This window comes from Helianthus annuus, chromosome 12, assembly GCF_002127325.2.
Source record: "Helianthus annuus cultivar XRQ/B chromosome 12, HanXRQr2.0-SUNRISE, whole genome shotgun sequence".
Classification (NCBI taxonomy): domain Eukaryota; kingdom Viridiplantae; phylum Streptophyta; class Magnoliopsida; order Asterales; family Asteraceae; genus Helianthus; species Helianthus annuus.
Window position 1 is genome coordinate 122,926,042 of NC_035444.2, and position 19,413 is coordinate 122,945,454.

At 33.9% G+C, this 19,413-nt stretch overlaps 1 protein-coding gene across 1 annotated transcript; it reads right to left on the bottom strand.

Moving 5' to 3' along the window:
* Positions 1–2,057: 2,057 nt before the first annotated feature.
* LOC110895812 lies at positions 2,058–16,405 on the bottom strand. Its single transcript, XM_035980971.1, has 5 exons — positions 16,351–16,405; positions 16,086–16,228; positions 15,920–15,995; positions 15,759–15,839; positions 2,058–2,637 (listed from the first exon to the last, which is right to left on the bottom strand). Exons 2-5 carry the CDS (start codon positions 16,218–16,220, stop codon positions 2,354–2,356), a joined length of 576 nt encoding a protein of 191 aa, XP_035836864.1. The 5' UTR covers positions 16,221–16,228; positions 16,351–16,405; the 3' UTR covers positions 2,058–2,353.
* Between the last annotated feature and the right edge of the window lie 3,008 nt (positions 16,406–19,413).

Genomic DNA, 19,413 nt, shown 5'->3' on the forward strand with positions numbered 1-19,413 from the left:
TGCTCATTAGAAAATTAAACGATTATTTATCGCCATAAGCTGTTTTTGGTTTATATAAAATAAATGTTTTCTAACCCGATTGTTAGAAATAAACAATTGACAAGGTCGTTAAATCGTTTCTAACACGCTCACTAGAAAATAAACAACTATCAAACTCTTTAAATCGTTTCTAACACGCTCGTTAGAAATAATCGATTACAAAATTTGTTTCAAAGTTTATAAAAAAAAAATATAAACTATTTCTAATACGCTCATTAGAAATAAACAAATAAAAAACGTCTAAACATATGTGGAAAAAAAATTTGTTTCTAACTCACTCGTTAGAAGTTTAATAGTTTAGACAAAACCGTTATAAGGTTTATTATCCAAAATAATTGTCTCCAATACGCTCGTCGGTAATTATTTGAAATAATAATCTTTTCTAACATGCTCATTACAAAATCTACACGTATATTTTCTAGCACACTCGCTAGAAAATCTAATCGTCTTTTAACAAGTTAGTTTTACACAATCATCGTATCTAACACGCTCATTAGATATAAAATATGATATTAAAACTTATTATTCTATAAAATTCTAACACGTTCGCTAGAGATAAAAAGTTCTAATCTTGTTATTCTTCCAACAACGTTTCTAACACGCTCGTTAGAAAAAATTAAAACTAGTTAATTTATAAAATAATTACTTTCTAATATGTTCATTAGAAAATATAAAAAATTCAAGACTTTTAAAAACCAACATTAATCTCTCAATTATGGTTACTAAAATCTTATTATTAAGAAATTAAACGTTACAAAAACATTTGTAAGGGATTACAAAATAAAGTTTTCTAATACGCTCATTAGAAAATTTAGTATTTCAAAAACCTATTGAAATACATATTATTTTGTATACGGTTCGGATTTATCTCGGTTTTATCTAAACACGAACAAAAACCATGAACTCCAAAGGATGAATCAAAACGTTCATTTTTGTAACACGGTATTCGGATTAAATATTGTACTTCAATCATAAGAATAATCCGACTCGTTTGTACTACATATTATTTCCCCCAAAAAAAATATTTACAAAATTTGAACAAAAATCCCATTAAATATTTTAACTTTCGTGAACCTAAATCCTCGCAGAGAAGGGATTTAAGATTTTAGCAACAATCCTCACGAAAGTCTGTTTTAAGATTGTAGGAACTAGGTTCACTTTTTATTAAGTATATTACAAAATAAATAATAAATAATAATGAGACTCTCGTTATTTGTGGGAAATTCGACTAGTATAATACCAGTTACAAAAACTAAATAAACGAATATAAAATATAATACAATTGTACCAATCTTGATTCAAGCCAGCGTCTTTGGAAGAACTTCAACCGCATCGTCTTGTACGAACCTCTGCTGCAAGAATGAACAAACTATCATTGACGGCTTTGGTTGAGGATCGTGTTTGACACGGGGCCCTTAAAACAGATTCCACGCCTCCTCTCAGACGGTCTGTTTCCAGGATACAACAACCGATTATGAAAAAAACTAGTACTTTTGTACACTTTAATAAAAAAAACTTTCTAAACTAGTTTTGTACCGCACTTTTCATCGTGAAGTATCCTGGAGTGACGATTATGAAAGGATTGGACCGTCAACTAGTGGTTGTAGCAGGTGATGATGGTGGCGAGTGATGTTGGTCGGATTTGGGTGGTGGTCAGAAGGTAGTGGTGGATAAAAGGTAGGGGGGGTAAGAAAAGGAAGGGTGGTTATGGTGGTGGTTGTACTATTATGGCCAATTGGCAATGGTGGGAAAAGGATGTTAGAGAGTGGGGGTAGGGAGAGAGACATGAAGATAGTTAAGATAGAGCATATAGGTGCTGACTGGATGTTGAGAGATAGACATTAGGTTAATGTTTTGTATACATATTGTTAATATAATATGTAAATTACTAAAGTACCCTCATGTCTATGGTACATGGCATACTAAACTTAATTGAAAACTTTAACATGGTTATTGCTAAAGAACGTAGTATGTAATGAGTTTTACAAATAAAGGACCATGACTATAATTATTGAAGTTAAAAGGCATCCATTGCAATCCAATACAAACATAAAAGATAAAAAGTGTAATTTACAACGACAACGAAATTATGATAATTCCCTGTATATATTTTGTATCCTCAAAAACATTACAACGTTAAGATATGTATAAACCTAAACCAGAATATGAAAAACTTGAGGATCAATACTAAATAGTACTGTAGAATGTGGGGCACTACGGGGCATTACACCAAAGGGGCACTACAGGGCAGTACACCAAAGGGTGCTGTAATACCTTGTAGTAAAACCCTCATTTCTTAGTATAAACCTCAATGTTAGTTTTTTGTCCTTATAATGGTGACCGTGCCTCTCCCTTGCGTGTGAATTCTAGTAAGAGAAACCACAGTCTTGCCGGAGAGACCAGGTCCATCAGGTGAAACCACTGATTGGTAGGCAAATTTGCCTACCGGGTGTTTCACAGACCTCGTCGGTGCCATTTGTATTCTTTGATTAACGTCATTCAATGACACATCACCCTTAAACCCTCCTGGTTTTACAAATGCAAATGGGTAGACGACTCTTGTTGTATTCTTCTTCTGCTTCATCTCTTCATTTCCACCTACATATAATCAATCAAATGAATTGTTGTTGGAATCATTATATAAATAGGGTAGGGTTCATGTGAGAACCACCCTTATTGCAAGAAGCACACGAGAACCAATGTCCTACCCCCCCCCCTCGAAAAAAACTATACCTCACCAACCCCCCCCCCCCAAAAAAAAAAAAAACCCTAAACCCTCCCCCCACCCCCAAAATCCTAAAAAAACGATACCCCCACCCACTTCACACAAGCTAAATGTTAAAAACTAAACCCCAGAACAAAATGCTAAAATAGATTTTTTTTTAAATGGCGACTTTAACAAAAAAATAATAAAAATAAAAAGCTGCGATTTTTATCGAAAGATTAAAAAAATTATGTGTTTTTTAAGTTTTTATTAAGTAGTTTTGGCTGTGTTCACATTGTTTCTCGCAATAAAGAGTGGTTTCTAACGGATCCTTGCCACATATATATATATATATATATATCTATGTATGTATGTATGTATGTATGTATGTATGTATGTATGTATGTATGTATGTATGTATGTATGTATGTATGTATGTATGTATGTATGTATGTATGTATGTATGTATGTATGTATGTATGTATGTATGTATGTATGTATGTATGTATGTATAAGCTAGGGTTCATGCAAGAACCACCTTTATTGCGAGAACCAATGTGAACACAAAAAAATACCAAAAAAAAATCTAAAAAACACACAAAAAATTTTTACTATTTTTTTTAAAGAAAATCGCTATATTTCGTTAACAAAAAAAAAACTTTTGTTTTTTCGAGTAACAATTGTCTAATATTAGTAATGTATTACGAGATTTATCAAAGAAATGATACATATGCGCATGTGCATGGATAATTGTTACTCGATATTTTTTTTTTTTTTGGTTTTTTTAGTGATGAAATATTACTCAAAATTTTTTTTGGTTATATCTAGTGGTTGATGGTTTGATTATATTTGTCACTTTATGATGTAATATGTTGTTTGGATGGTATAAAGGTTGTTGATGTACATGTAATAAAGTGAAATATTGGTAATGGTATTGTATTATGGATGGTAGGAGGTAATGGTATTGTATTACGGATGGTAGGAGGTAATGGTAGTGTATTATGGATGGTATGATAGATGAAAGGGAAAGTGTATTAAAAGTAGTATACCAAAACAAGTTATAACATGTTCATAATATAGATGCACATGTGCATTTCTAATATTGTTAATGTAAAAAGTAGTGTGTTATGATTGGTATGTAAATATAAGTGCAATTGTCTAATATTAGTAATGTATTACTGAATTTGTCAAAGAAATGAAACATATGCACATGTGCATGGATAATTGTTTGGGTTTTTGGGGTGGGGGGGGGGGGTTCATTGTTGGATTTAGATTTATTTTCGTTATTTCACATTGGTTCTCATAGTTCTCGCGATAAAGGGTGGTTCTCGCATGAACCTTACCCTATATATATAGGGGGATAGATCATGAGAAAAGTAATTTAAAAGTAGAAAACCAAAATACTAACTAAAAAAGCCTAAAAACAGACCAAAAGTTTTTGAGTTTTTTTTTAACAAAAATCGTTATATTTAATATATAATAAAAACATTTTTTAGAAAAAAAAAAGTTGTGCTGCACATCTGCATTAATACAAAAAAGTCTAACCCACCCCCCAAAAACCTAACCCCCAACCCCCCCCCCCCAAAAAAAAAACCCTAACCTCCCCCCCCCCAACAAAAAAAAAACTAAATGGTTGTAATTGTGTAAAAAATGGTGGAAATATCAGTGGCTAAATGATATCAAAACTCGCAAATTGTGTGAAAAATGATGGCTAAATGGTGGCAATATCGGTGCTAAATGGTGGCAATATAGGTGGTTAAATGGTATCAAAACGTGCAAAAACCGATGGCTAAATGGTGGCAATATCGGTGGCTAAATGGTATCAAAACCTGCAAAAACCGATGGTTAAATGGTGGCAAATCAGTGGCTAAATGATATGAAAACGCGTCACAACTCGGTGACAAACAAGGCGGAGCGTAGCAAACATAAAGCGGTGGCAAATAATTTTGACCAATTTTGTGGTGGTAAAATAAGGTAGCAAAATATAAAAATGGTGGCAATTTGGTGGCATTAGGGCAATTGACACGGGTGTTTTTGTCACCGTATTTTCGGTGGCAAACTGGTGACAATAAGGAAATTGCTATTATTTTGTAACAAAAAATTACATGACAAAAACCATGTTTTCTAGTAGTGCCCCCCTTAAACCTAAACCCCCCACCCGAACCAAAATACCTAAACACCCCTCCCCACATGCAACCCCCCCCCCCCACCTCAAAAAAAAAAAAAAAAAAAAAAAAAACTAAACCCCCACCCCCACACCTAGAAACCTAATCCTAATTTTAAACCCAAAAAAAACCTAACACTAAAAGCTAAATTAAACTTAAAAGCTAACTCTAAGCATATAATGCACATGTGTAGTACGAATTTTTTTTCTTCGAATAAAAGTTTTTTTTATAAATATAAAGTAGCGATTTTTTGTGAACAAATGATATGTTTTTAGGCTTTTGTAGTTAGATTTTTAGTTTTCTCGTTTAAATGTAGTTTTCTCATGATTCTCTCCCTATATATATATATATATATATATATATAGGCTTTTTAGGCTTTTGGTATGTTTTTAGGTTTTTTTAGTTAATTTTCGTGTTTTCGTGATAAAAGGAGTTTTCACTTGAACCCTCCTTTATATATATATATATATATATGTGTGTGTGTGTGTGTGTAGTACACATATAATGCACATGTACAGTACAAGTTTAAAAAAAATTATATACGTAAAAAGTAGCGAAAATTGGTAAAAAAATTGATATGTTTTTTAGGCTTTTTTAGTTAGTTTTCGGGTTTTCCCTTAAGTAGTGGTCTCTAGGAAAAGTAGTTATAAATAATAATAATAATAATAATAATAATAAAACTATAATATTAAATGTAATAATAGTAATACTAAAAATATTAGTAATATAATAAAACTATAATAATAAATATAATAATAGTATACTTATAATAACAATAGTAACTATTATAATATTATAATAATAATTAAGGGTTAGGATATAATCCGAAGTTTTTTTTGCTAGCAAGATTAGGTAATAATCTTGATCATCAATTAATTTAATCAAAGGCTAAGATTAAATTAGTGAAATTGAAGAGAAGAAAAAAGGGCATTGTAGTCAATCCAGAACAATAGTTTCTCTCTCCTCCAACTCCCCCCACCCCCATTTTTTAAACGTTAATAATTTTTTCATACGACATTATTTTTTTTATAAAAATTGCATAAAAAACGAGCGTTTTTTTATTTTTAAAACGAGTATACTATTGCTATATTTTCGATTTTTTTTTGAAAACCCAGTTGCGTAAAACGGAATGGAAAAAAACCTAGTTGCGTAAAACGCAATAGAAAAAAACGTAAAAAAATGACTTTTTTCTAAAACGCAATGCACCAAAAACACAAAGAAATGTCTTATTTCTAAAACGCAATGGCCAGAAAACACAAAGAAATGTCTTATTTCTAAAATGCAATAGCCTAAAAACACAAAAGAAAGTGTACTTTCTAAAACGCAATGGACTGAAAACACATAAAAGTGTGTTTTACCTAAAATGCAATGCAACAAAAACACAAAGAAATGTCTTATTTTAAAACGCAATGGCTAGAAAACACTAAAAAATGTTTGTTTTCTAAAACGCAATGGCCTAAAAACATAAAAGAAAGTTTACTTTCTAAACACAATGGACTGAAAACACATAAAAATGTGTTTTACCTAAAACGCAATGCACCAAAAAACACAAAGAAATGTCTTATTTCTAAAACGCAATGGCCAGAAAACACTTAAAATATCTTTTTTCTAAAACACAGTGGACTGAAAACACATAAAAATGTGTTTTACCTAAAACACAATGGAATAAAAACACTTCAAAAATGTGTATTTCTAAAACGCAATGGCTAGAAAACACATAAAAAATCTTATTTCTAAAACGCAATGGCCTAAAAACACAAAAAAATGTTCTATCTATAGCGTAATGGACTGAAAACATATAAAATGTGTTTTTACCTAAAACGCAATGACTAAAAACACTTGAAAAATGTGTTTTCCTAAAAACGCAATGGCCAGAAAGTGTTCTCTCTGTCTACAAAAATGAGGCAATTTACAGAAAATTAAATTTTCTAATGCAGTTATATTAAAGCAATTTAATCAAAAGTGTTCTCTCTGGCCAGAAAGCTCGACCCCTTGGAACCCCCGTAGAACGCAATGACTCAATTTAAAAACCCAGATCGTAAAAATGCAATTCAAGAATTTCTTACATGGATCGAAGCCGATTTCTTCAACGATTGACGAAATTTGAATGATAGAAGCACTTATCAGCGATCGAAGCGAACAGATCGAGTGATTCGCTTCAAAATCACGGGAAAAAAATGAGATATTATATGAAGTTAAACTGGGTTTCTTCAAAAAAGTTGAAGAATACGTTGATTGGGTGTTTGAATCATTGATTGGTGACGAAAATCACACTATAATGTAGTGATTATTGAGATAGAAAGTGATGAAAAGGTTGATGACGGTGGGTTTTGGAAATTGTGGGTTTTGAAGTTAATGGGGGAGAAGAAAGAAGAAGATTAAATACGACTGACTAAAATACCCTTCCTCTTTATTTTAAATTTTGCCGCATGTCATAACCCTATTGCTTCATATCCTTCCTAGTCAAAATAAACTTCATATTTGATCATCTCCCTAATAATTAAATAACAATAAATAAAAAAAAACAACCCACATGTTATTCTTTCAAGTGGACAGTGTTGTGCATGTTCAAAGTAAAAATAAGAACTAAATTGTCATTTTAGTCTCCCAGGTGTGACCATAGTCTAAATAGTTTTTTTTTTTTTTTTTTTTTTTTTTTTTTTTTTTTCATTTTAGTTCAATAGTTTTGTTTTCTACCATTTAGTCCCTAATTTTTATTATTTTTTGCCATTTTCATTGACACCACCACCACCTCCCACCACTCACCTCATCACAATCTTCTATCATCACCATCACCTGCCTGCACCGTCACCACCCACCCACCCCACCACCATCACCACCCACCATTTCCACCACCACCGTCCTCTTTTCCGCCACCCACGTTATCAACCAACACCACCGCCATCATCATCGTAAAACCAACAACCACCGCCATCATCTTCACTGTAAACCGGCACAACACCATCCCCACACCATCACACCTGCAAAAAAAAGAAAGAAAAATGTGGTTTGACCAAAATTCACCTAAGTTAACTATATTTTTTGAATGAAGTTAGTGGGTTGGATGAAAATGACAAAAGTCAGGGACTAAAATGGTAGAAAACAAAACTATTTGGATTAAAATGACAAGAAAAAAACTATTTAGACTAAACTAGCAATTTTGGTCAAACCTCAGGGACTAAAATGGCAATTTACTCAAAACGTAACAAGTCCTTGGTAATGCTATGAATTTAAAATTGGTTCTAAATGTACTTTGGGAAGAAGTTTTAAATGGCAGCTAATGTTCCATTGACTGTTAACATAGAAAAATAGTTTTGAATCAGATAAGAGATGTGTCGTGGCAGATCGTGTTAGTAGACGAGGCAGCGATACGGTTTTTAATTGGAGCTGGCTCAGCGAGCCAACATCCTCGGAGTCGAGTAATTCCGTTTAGCCGCTTATTGCTAGTATGGGTAATGTCCAGGTTTCGGACTCCTGTGACCGATGGGAGTGGATTTCCGATTCGGCGGGTAGTTTCCCGGTAAAGGCTGTTAAAAGGATTCTGAAGACGGAGCAAGAGTTAGATAATAGATTCATCTTGGAGTGGCGTAACTAGATCCCAACCAAAGGCAACATCCACGCGTGGAGAATGGAAATGGAAAGAATCCCGACCGGTGAAGCTTTAAGAAAAAGGAACATTCCGATTGGAGATACTCTATGCCCGATGTGTAGTTCGGCTGAAGAAATTGCGGATCATATCTTTATTGGCTGCCATGTTGCGTCGATTGTCTGGAACGGCATAAGTGTGTGGTGCAATATCGCTAATATTTTCGCTTTTTCTCTTAAGGACCTCCTCGGTATTTATAAAGAGCTTAGGGTCTCGGAAAAAAAGGACGTGGTTCACGGTATTGTCATGATAGCCTGCTGGAGTTTGTGGAGTGCTAGGAACAATGTCAAATTCTCCAACATTCCGGTAAAGATTGATAGTATTATAAGCGAGATGAAGGCGTTGGGTTTCTTATGGTTTGCGAATAGATCTAAACATAAAGGGATAGGTTGGGTAGATTGGTGTAAGTTTGTTAATATGTTATTTGTTTTCGTTGTAGCGTTTGGTCAGCCCGGTTTGGATTGGCGGCTTTGTTAATGAAGTTTACTTTAGAAAAATAGTTTTCATGGTTTATTAATTCTATACCTTTGTATACATAATGTTTGGATCAATGCAAATCATTTTAACCTCCTAAGTGTGTGGATCGAAGGAAAACAAGAAAACACACCATCCAAAACTGTAAATAATTGACTAATAAGAGCATTCACATCCAAATAATCAAATTGTGTGTGTGGTGTTTTTAAAATATAAAAAGTATAAAAAGTGGTTGTGAGTGGAGAAGAGAGAAAATGTTACTGTTCATCTGTATATTTGGGGAGACACTGTTCACCCCCTATAATTTTTTAATATATTTTGAAAGTGGTTGTGAGTGAAGGAGAGAGAAAATGTAATGATAAAGGTATAAAAAATATTATTTAATTGAAAAAGAGAGAAAAAATGTAGTGTTTTTAGTGTAATTTAGGGTGAAAATATGGTGGAGTGGATGTGAATGCTCTAAGACCGGAGGGTATGTGGCCGTCCCCATGCCCATCCTCCCGCCGCCGCTCCAAACTCTCCACCCCCATGCCCGTCGCCGCCCCAGCCCCGTGAACTTCGGCTCCCACCAGCCGATCTCGATGCCTCTCTCTCCTCTCTCCTAACACACACACATCTATACATACATACATATATATATATAAAGGGGTTCATCCCCCACCCCTAGGTCCATCCCCTCCAAGCCGAGCCTACGTGGCGGCCCATCCCCTTGGGGATGAGGCTCTACATACCCACTAGTCTAAATTGACGCTTTCGAATCATGCTAATCAATCACTTGAAGTTACATAGAGTTTTGTGATTTGGGCTAGTAAGTTTTCTATATAGAGGTAGATTAATCGAAACAAATTATTGTTCGGTATCATTGGCTGAAAAAGAAGATTTATTGGCAAAGGAATATAGTGGGGGCATATGGGGGATAAAAATGGAGGTTCCCTGACCATCATCGCGGCTCGATTGACCGTTACAAACGGTCATATGTAATAAAAAAATGCTAAATAATTATATAGGGGAAGGTTCATTTAAGAAAAAATTTAACGTGAGAAAAAAAAGAAGAAAGGGCATAATGGTAAAACATTAAATAGTTTAAAACTGCTCCCATTAATTATGTTATCTCTAATTAATAAAGCAAAAAACATTTTATCCTACACATTTCAAAATTTTTCCCACATATATATCTTACACTTACCGAAATTTACCCTACGCATATCTAAATTTATCATACACTTTTAAGAATTTATCATACATACTAAAATTTATCCTATAAATGTCGAAAATTGTCGTTCACCATAGATTATTTTATCTTTAAAGAGTATATTTAAAAATGAGTTACAAGTTTAGTTACTTAGCTATTTAATTACAATTAGAAATTTACCTATATGCCTTTATTAATTACATTAAATACACATATTAAATAAAGTAAAATGGAACATTTCTATTGGTTTAAAACTTATTCTTTTTATTCTTACAAAATTTTTCTTCTCATTTAAACCTTCCACTAGGGGAAAGTCCATTTAAAAAGAAATTTAACGTGAGAAGAAAAAGAAGAAATGGCATAATGGTAAAACATTACATAGTTTATAACTCCTCCCATTAGTTATTCTGTTGGTTTAAAACTTATTTTTTTTATTCTTACAAATTTTTTCTTCTAATTTGAACCTTTCCCTATATATATATATATATATATATATATATATATATATATATATTTATATATATATCATTTATCTTTCTTTTAAACATTCACCTCAACCACACTCTCATTCATCAAAATTACTCCCACTTTCTTCTAAAAAATAATGGGTTCCCCATCGGAAGATTCGTTCACCGATATTTATCGAAGATTTTTTTCACCCGAAGAAATCGCGGAGGAGGAAGAAGCAGTTACGAGTGCGTGTGCTCTCGCGATACAAGCCCTGGAACACGTTGGGCATTCTCCACAACGCCCCATTTTGAGGCGCACCTTTATCTTGCGAGACCATGTAGCCGCAAACGAGCGTTTGATAAAAGACCATTTTGATCCCACACCGGTTCACGGACCCGATGTTTTTAGACGGCGGTTTAGGATGAGCCAAAGGTTATTTTTGCACATTAATGATGATTTGGAAGCTAAGTATGAATACTTTAAGCAAAGAATGGACGCGAGAGGATATCTAGGGTTCACCTCAATTCAAAAGGTAACTTCCGCTTTACGCAAACTAGCCTACAGAAACACGTACGATATCAACGACGAGTACTTGAAGATGGGTAAGAAAACAATACGAGATAGCATGGAACATTTCTTCTTTGTTATTTTTTACTCACTTTTATATATTTATTTTTATTTTAAAGTACATCACTAGTAAAACTTTTATATTAAACTTTATATATTTAATTATATTTTAGGTATATGCCAGTTGTATGAAAAACGTTATTTGAGAAATCCCAGTTGGAACGACCTTCAACAAATATACGAGGTGCATCTAGAAAAGCATGGAATACCCGACATGATTGGTAGTTTGGATTGTCGTCAATGGCGTTGGTATAATTGTCCAACCTCATTGCGAGGTCAACATACACGCGGTGACCAGATAGGACCAACTGTGGTTTTACAAGCGGTAGCATCATACGATCTTTGGGTTTGGTCGGCTTTCTTTGGTGTAGTCGGGTGTGTGAACGACATTAATACCTTCGAGTGTTCACCATTGTTAGAGAGCTACATTTCTGGAACGATACCAAATGCCGGTTTTCATGCAAACGGGAATGACTACGGAGATGGCTACTATTTGGGCGATGGTATATACCCGGAGTATTCGAATATTGTTAAAACGTTTTCTGAAATGATCAATGTGAAAAGACAATATTTTAAAAAACCACAAGAGTCTTCGCGAAAGGACATCGATGGGTGTTTTGGGGTTCTTCAACAACGATGACAATTTATCAGAAATGCTTGTCGTATGTGGCTTAAGGATAGAATTCGAATGGTCATGTATGCTTGCATCATTTTGCATAATATGATCATAGAGGATGATGGAAAAACGATATGTCAAAACTATTTTCCGGAAGATGTAGTTGAAGGAACCCAAGCTAGCAACAATGGAAGAGAATCTTGAATGCTCAAGTATTGCGATCTAAGGATATACATAACGCGTTAAAGGCGGATTTGGTCGAGCATGCTTGGGCGATTCGCCCAATTCGACACGATGGTGAGGTCGAAGAAGATTCCGAGGAAGAAGTTGAGGAATACGAAGCCGGGAACTTTGCAGACGGAGGTTTGGATGATGGCGAAAACGAAGAGGAAGATGGAGAGAACGACGATGAAGACGAGGAATAAATGTATTGCTTTTTTTATTGTAATGTTTTTTTTAAATTTAATAAAAGTGTTTTTTATATAATTTAGAGATTAAATGAAAAACAATATAAAAGTGTTTTTTAAATAATTAATAAAAATGAAACTAATTATTAGGTAATGAGGGTAGGGGCTTTATGACTACACGCTTTAGTGATATAACGCCTCATAAAACTCCCCCTCTATGACGTGGCGTGCCACTTATCGCATAACGCCCCAAAGGGCCTTTATGACTATACATGACCTAATAGTTAATGATATCAATTACACTATAAGCAATAATTACTTTTTATAACTATTTAATTATTTTTATAAGTAACGTAATTGCTTTTATAACTAGAGTAAGTTACTCAGTAATAATTAATATAACTAATTTTATAATGAACATAATTATTTTTATAACTAATATAATTATTTTTATAATTTTTCTTCTTAAAAAAGAGAATTATTAGTATAGCCAGAGTAATTGCTTTGAAACCCTACTTATTTTATAGACAGCGTAAATACAAATACCATGAATAGTAACGTAACTATTTGCACACTTTTTCTAAATAGAGTAATTCTTATGACAACTTTATAGGGTTAATTGAAGTAGATACATAAATTACATAAACACTAAAATGGTAATATTTATATATGATAAAACTTATACGTATGTAATATATTATAATTTTAACCGTTATATAAATACAAACTAAATAAAAATTGTAATAGTAAAAATATGAATGTACCTGGAAATCCAAATGATAGTTGTTTTTAACAAACTAACATGTATACATCCGATACACGACGAGTAATTATCTAATGAATACGACCTATTGTCGTCCTCTACTTGCACATATGTAATTTACCACATACATAACTTTAAAATATATATTTAATATATATATATATATATATATATATATATATATATATATATATACACAAGTATTGATACTTTTCCCATATATATATATATGTGTGTGGATTACATATGTTCGTTTTGCATTTTGAATGGAGTTCTCACAGATTCTTTCAACTCAATGTAATTCTCAATTATATATTTTTATATGGGCGAGATTCAAACAAAAACTCATATATTTTGTGAGAATCACTATAATTTGGTCAAAAGCCATTCGGTTTAAAAAAATACATACAACATCAACAAAATATAAGTTTAAATTTACATTTTTTGAACATGAAAAAAAAATCATGTATAAGTTTTATCACTTGTGCTTGTGTAAAAAGTTTTGTTAAAGGTAATTTAGAGAGGATAAATTAGTTGAAAAGAAAATCCATCTTATTAAGTAGTAGTAGTAACAGCAGTAGCACAATAATAACAATAATAATAATAATAATAATAATAATAATGACGATGACGACGACGATGCGATAGTATTAAAAGAATGGGTTTGATTGGTTTTTTTCATAATTTTTTATGATTCTTAGGGTGAGAGGGGCACTCCCCTAAGAGGGGATTCCCCTCTCTTACGCATAACCAATCCTCGTGTGCCACGTCAACTCTCCTCTTAAACTCCCCTAACACCCTAAATTGATGGCGGCACTCCCCTCTTAGGGGACTTGGTTTTTTATTTTTTTTTGTTTTTTTATTTGTTGTAATTATGCATGTTTATAAAAAAATTAATAAAAATTAAATAAAATTTAACCATGAGACGGTTGCGAGCCCCATCCCTTAGTTTTTTCCTTGGCTTCGCGGGGTTGGTTCTCCATTGCTCGGTTTGAAGTGGGTGTGGTTTGAAAGTATAAAAAATTAGTGAAGTGGGTGTGGTTCGAGAGTATAAAAAATGAGTGAAGTGGGTGTGGTTTGAGAGTATAAAAAATTAGTGGTGGGTGTGGTTATTTATATTTGTTAAAAAAGTGATTTTTTTTTAAATTTGACCGTTTAAAATTCGACCGTTCCTCAAAAGTCGTGCCATTCAACGCGGTGAATTCATGCCGAATTCCCTCCCCGAATCGGGTCCCCACGGTGTTCCCGATCGGGGTTAGGGGTCACCGCACCCTCTCCCCGAGAGTGCCCCGGATACCCTTACAATATTTAGTGTTCTCATTGTAGAATTGCAGAGTGAAATAAATTTCGCCTTAATGTGTAGAGGGAAATAAATTTACTTGTGTTTTAGAAAAAAAATCAAAAAATAACTTATTTTTTTATATAAAATAATTATATAAATGCTATACATGTTTGTGGTTTTGATTGAAGTTACCTATATGACAAAATTGTATCACCATGTGGTCCATATATGCTATTAAAAATATTTGTTTGTATTATTTATGAAATAAAGCGGGACTTTCGAAGTTGTTCAAATGAATCTTGTTAGAGTGTTGAAACTACAGGTTATGTATGTGTCGATGTGTAAATGCATTTTAATATTCTAAAATCTTCTTATACAGCATAGATTTTGTAAGAAGTTGAAGTTTTAGTAGAAATAAAAAAAGTGATTTAATAACAATTCCAATAACACATAAAAATTTTAGATGGTAATATTCTTAACCTTCCATGAACTAAAACAACAATTGGTCACCCAATGATCCATGGTTTATGATTTAGGATAATCATTACCTGGGCAACATCATCATTTTGCATGCTTGCATGTGTGCTTTTTATCACTACTTTTCATTTTTTTTTTCACATCAATACATTTTGAAAAATAAAAAATTATATATGGCATATTTAAAGTAAAGAAAAAACATCTATTTAGTTTTGGTTTTCCTGTCACGACAATGATTATTTTTAAATGACTTCATTACATAGTTAATATCCATGTGTTTACACAAAATAACAATCTAAGGTACTAATAGGGTACTAATTTTTCATTTTTTAACATGTGGGGCTTTATGACGTTAATTCCCTAGTTAACTATTAATATCTTAGCTTATTAGTTTGTGTAAACCACAGGGATTAAGGGGTTGTTTGTTTGTCTCTTAATGAGTCTCTTAATGGTTCAGACCTCTTACTAGTTCAGCACTTAATGGTTCAGATTGTTTGTTTTACGAGCAGATATCTGAATGGTTTAGACATTTGCCTCTGAACGGTTAAGATTTATACAAAGTTTGAATGGTTAAGACCTCTAATCTGAATTGGTCAGACATTTGCCTTTGAATGGTTAAGAATTATACAGGCTCTTAATGGTTCAGACCCCTTACTGGTTCAACACTTAATGTTTCAGACCTCTTACTGGTTCGGCACTTAACCATTCGGTCCATTCCATTCAGATATGTAATTAATACCCCACATGTTAAAAAAAATAGAAAGTTAGTACCCTAACAAATGATTTTAAGCTATTAGTATATTAGATTGTTAGTTTGTGTAAACCATATCGACTAACTATGTAATTAACTCTTTTTAAATTTTTAAACATTTTGAAAATAATATTACTCATAAATAATGGTGAAAGTGAAACTTACCTTGAGAAAAAGAAGTTTGATTAAGAGTATTGATGGCTTCTGTAGATGAAATATTCAGATGTCTTTCACTCATAAGCACGCCTGTAAATCAAAAATAATTTTAATTAGTACATAACAACAAATTACACATATGAAAATAAACAATGTATTCATCTAATTACCATTATTATCTGTCCGAAACTTGGGGAAACCCTTACAAGGATTGTCATACTCTTGAGAGTTGAGTTTCCAGTACATCTGTTCATGCATCATGTTAGTTTGATAATATATATCTATATATATATATATATTGTTTTGGAGGGATGGACAAAGAGGTGAGTAATGTACATCATCATCAAATAATAGCAAACGACGTCGTTTAGAGGTGAATTTATACAGTGCATCTTCAAGATAACCTGATGATTGATCATCTGAATGCGACTGTGAATGGTCGTCAAAGGAAGGAATGTTGCTCATGTCCATAGCTACACCTAATAACATGACCCATCAGCATATACATAAATACATATAACTACACACATATATATACATTTTATGTTGGTGTGTGTGTATATATATATTCAGAGACAGAGAGAGTTGAAGAAAGATTTACATGAGTAGGGTATAAATTGAAGGCGAATGTTTGTTTATGTTTAATGTGTAGGGCTGTATTTATTATGTTCGTATGTATACGACACAAACGAAGGATCATATTCCATCTTCTCACTCATCTATGCTGTTATCCTTTAATGGACCACACCCAAATAATATTAAGTTTTCCTTTTTTGCCATATGTAGTGACTATTTGAATGTGACTAGGTATAAGTCGATTTGCATAACCCAAACCGGTTAAACAACTTTTTCACTATATATTACCCAGGTGTTGTTATAGATTTTTTTATTACATGCGAATAAATATCTTTAAATAACCAAATCTCTCCAATATTAGGAAGATCTTTATAATCTTCTATGGGTACAATCCCAATACAAATACAAGGGGAAACCCTATCACCAATCACTATAAATTCATGAGACCAAATCGAAGGTTAGATCATCTGTTCACTCAATATACTTTTTCTCTGTAATATTTTACTCCCACAAATCGTGTTCTTATTCATACGCCGCTGGTCTTGTCAACTTTTCTGGCATAACATTTTGCTATCACTACACAATACCGTCTTTTTCCCTTTTTTAGTCCGAACTCATTCATAATATTCATAACATCAGATTGGGGGACATGACGAGGTATGATCCGGTTCGCATACCCGAACCGGTCAAACACCTTTTTGACCGAATCTCCAACATATTAGGAAGATCTGCATGATCTCCTATTTCGCGTATGATCTAAATACAAATACAATTTCCAAACAAGGGGAAATCCTACCGCCGATCACTACAAATACATGAGACCAAACCGAAGGTAAGATCATCTATTCTCTCAATATACTTTTTCTCTCTAATATTTTACTTCCACAAACCGAGTTCTTATTCTCACGCTGGAAGGTGGTCACAAGGATAATCCAATTCCTATGGTGTGTCTTAACGGCATTTTATTTTTTAGGCCACAGCTCTGGTTATTGTCGTGGAAAATCTAAGGAGATCCACCCTCATGTACACGTTTCTTCACAATGAAAAATAGACATTCATTAACATATATACTTTATTATTTGGCAATTTAAACTAATGAAACACTAATTCAGATCCGCTAGGGATAGAACCTAAAGTGATGTATTTCCACCGAGGTGGGGTTATCTTCTGAATCTCTTCCATGATGGATACCACCTTCAGTGATTTGCAAAACGAACAACACCATTGGCTTGTGAAGAGGAGAAAAGGGGGTTCTTCTCTTAACTAGGCTCCGGCGTGAAAATAAATAACTGTTTAGAGAGAGAAATCGTGTGTGTGTTTAAAGTGAAAGAGTAGAGATCGGAACCCTTAAAACTTTGATGGGGGTTGGTATTTATAGCCGAAGGGTTAGAGAAGGAGATGGGCTCATGGACCGGACGTCGCTTTCAAGGAATATCCATTTGGTCACCTCTGACACGACATGTAGTGTCTGCAGATGTGGGAGTATGATGGCGCACCGTGATTGGTTACACGCCGTCTGCCAAATGTACTTCTTGTCGCGCTTGTTATCAGCCTTTAGTGGAGATCATGGACCTGTCACTAGCACACACTGATTAGTTACACGACACGACACTGTCCTTTTGTACTTTTTCTCCCCTGCATGATTGATCATCGTGGGGATCAGCTGAGACGGAGCTTGGAGCATGCTGATTGGCTGTAGATGTAACAACCCAACTTTCTGAGGAAAGTCAAAGTACAAGTCAAAGTCAAAGTCAAAGTCAGATCTGTCTTTTCTTGCTTAATTCTTGTTTGTACACTCGTGTTTCGATAAACGATATATTGATTAACGATATCTTAAACTACGATTTACTACTAAGTGAAGTAACAATGCGATAAACGCAGAAATGACAACTAAACGTTATTTTACTTAACGCTATCACATACCAATCGCATCGCAAACCCGAAACGCAACTACTGGTGTTGTTCTATGTGTATGTTATTATGTGCTTTGTATATGTTTTGGGATGTTATTCGCAAACGCAATCTCATCGCAAATTGGAAAGGCAGATTTACTTTCATACTTTTTATGTGTTATGTTATTTGTGTAACTACTTGTTAATGCTATCGTATCGCTTACTCGCAACTCGCTTAAACGCAACGCTCAACGCACGAAACGAAAGTCGGAAAACTAACTCGCACGAGCCGTCGGATCGAATGACCAACCGATCGAATGATCATCCGACCGGATGACCATCCGATCAGATGGCCATCTGATCGACTGGCCATCCGACCCACTTAACTCTCCACCGCCTTTCTCACCTCTCACCCTATAAATACTTGCCTGTCACATCAACTGTTCATTGATGTGACAGCTCTACCCGACCCAACTCGCCTCAGCTCGTTCCAAGAACTTTTCTCTTGATTCCACGCGATTCTGTAAGTATTTCACCCTAAATCTTGTAGTTCTATCATCAGCACACACTTTCTCATCATCTTCTCCATCAAATCTTACCTTTTCACCATGAAATCGCCTGATTTGGACTGCTTTAAGGTGACGTCATCTCGGTTTCTTATGAACACTGAAGTGTGACATCATCTCATCAAAGTTTGTCCAGATCTAAAGGATTTCTACACGATCTAACATAAATCTTCACGAAATCTAAACATTTTTAAACGATTTCAAACTTTCTTCAACCTTTCTTCATTTTCTACTCAAAACCAATGGGATCCAGGCTCGTTCAGGTTTTCTACTTGTATCTAGTTAAGAAACGGTCTGAGAACGGATTTCCACCGAAGAGATGACCGACTCACGGGTTGAACATGAAATTTCATCAAGAACAGTTAGTCTGATTGAATGGGGTGATTCTCATCCGATCGACTGAGTGGGCTTGGTGTGGTCTCCGTTGTTTAACACGTTGTCACGCCGTCTCCGTTAAACCGCAAAACTTTTAACTTAGAAAATTTCACAGATTTCCAAAACATCAGATCGCCGATCAAATAGCCATCCGATCGAATGCCTATTTGACCAGGTGACTTGTAAGTTTAACACTTAAACAATTTTTCAAAACTTCAAAGAATATCACACTTTCAATCGAATAGCCATCCGATT

Bases quoted from the DNA above. Each gene is read 5' to 3' on its own strand.
- LOC110895812 (XM_035980971.1), bottom strand. From the start codon at position 16,220: ATGGACATGAGCAACATTCCTTCCTTTGACGACCATTCACAGTCGCAT. The intron at 15,996-16,085 runs GTACATTACTCA...ATGCATGAACAG, and splicing joins TGCTATTATTTGATGATGAT to ATGTACTGGAAACTCAACTC. The intron at 2,638-15,758 runs GTAAGTTTCACT...GATTATATGTAG, and splicing joins TCAAACTTCTTTTTCTCAAG to GTGGAAATGAAGAGATGAAG.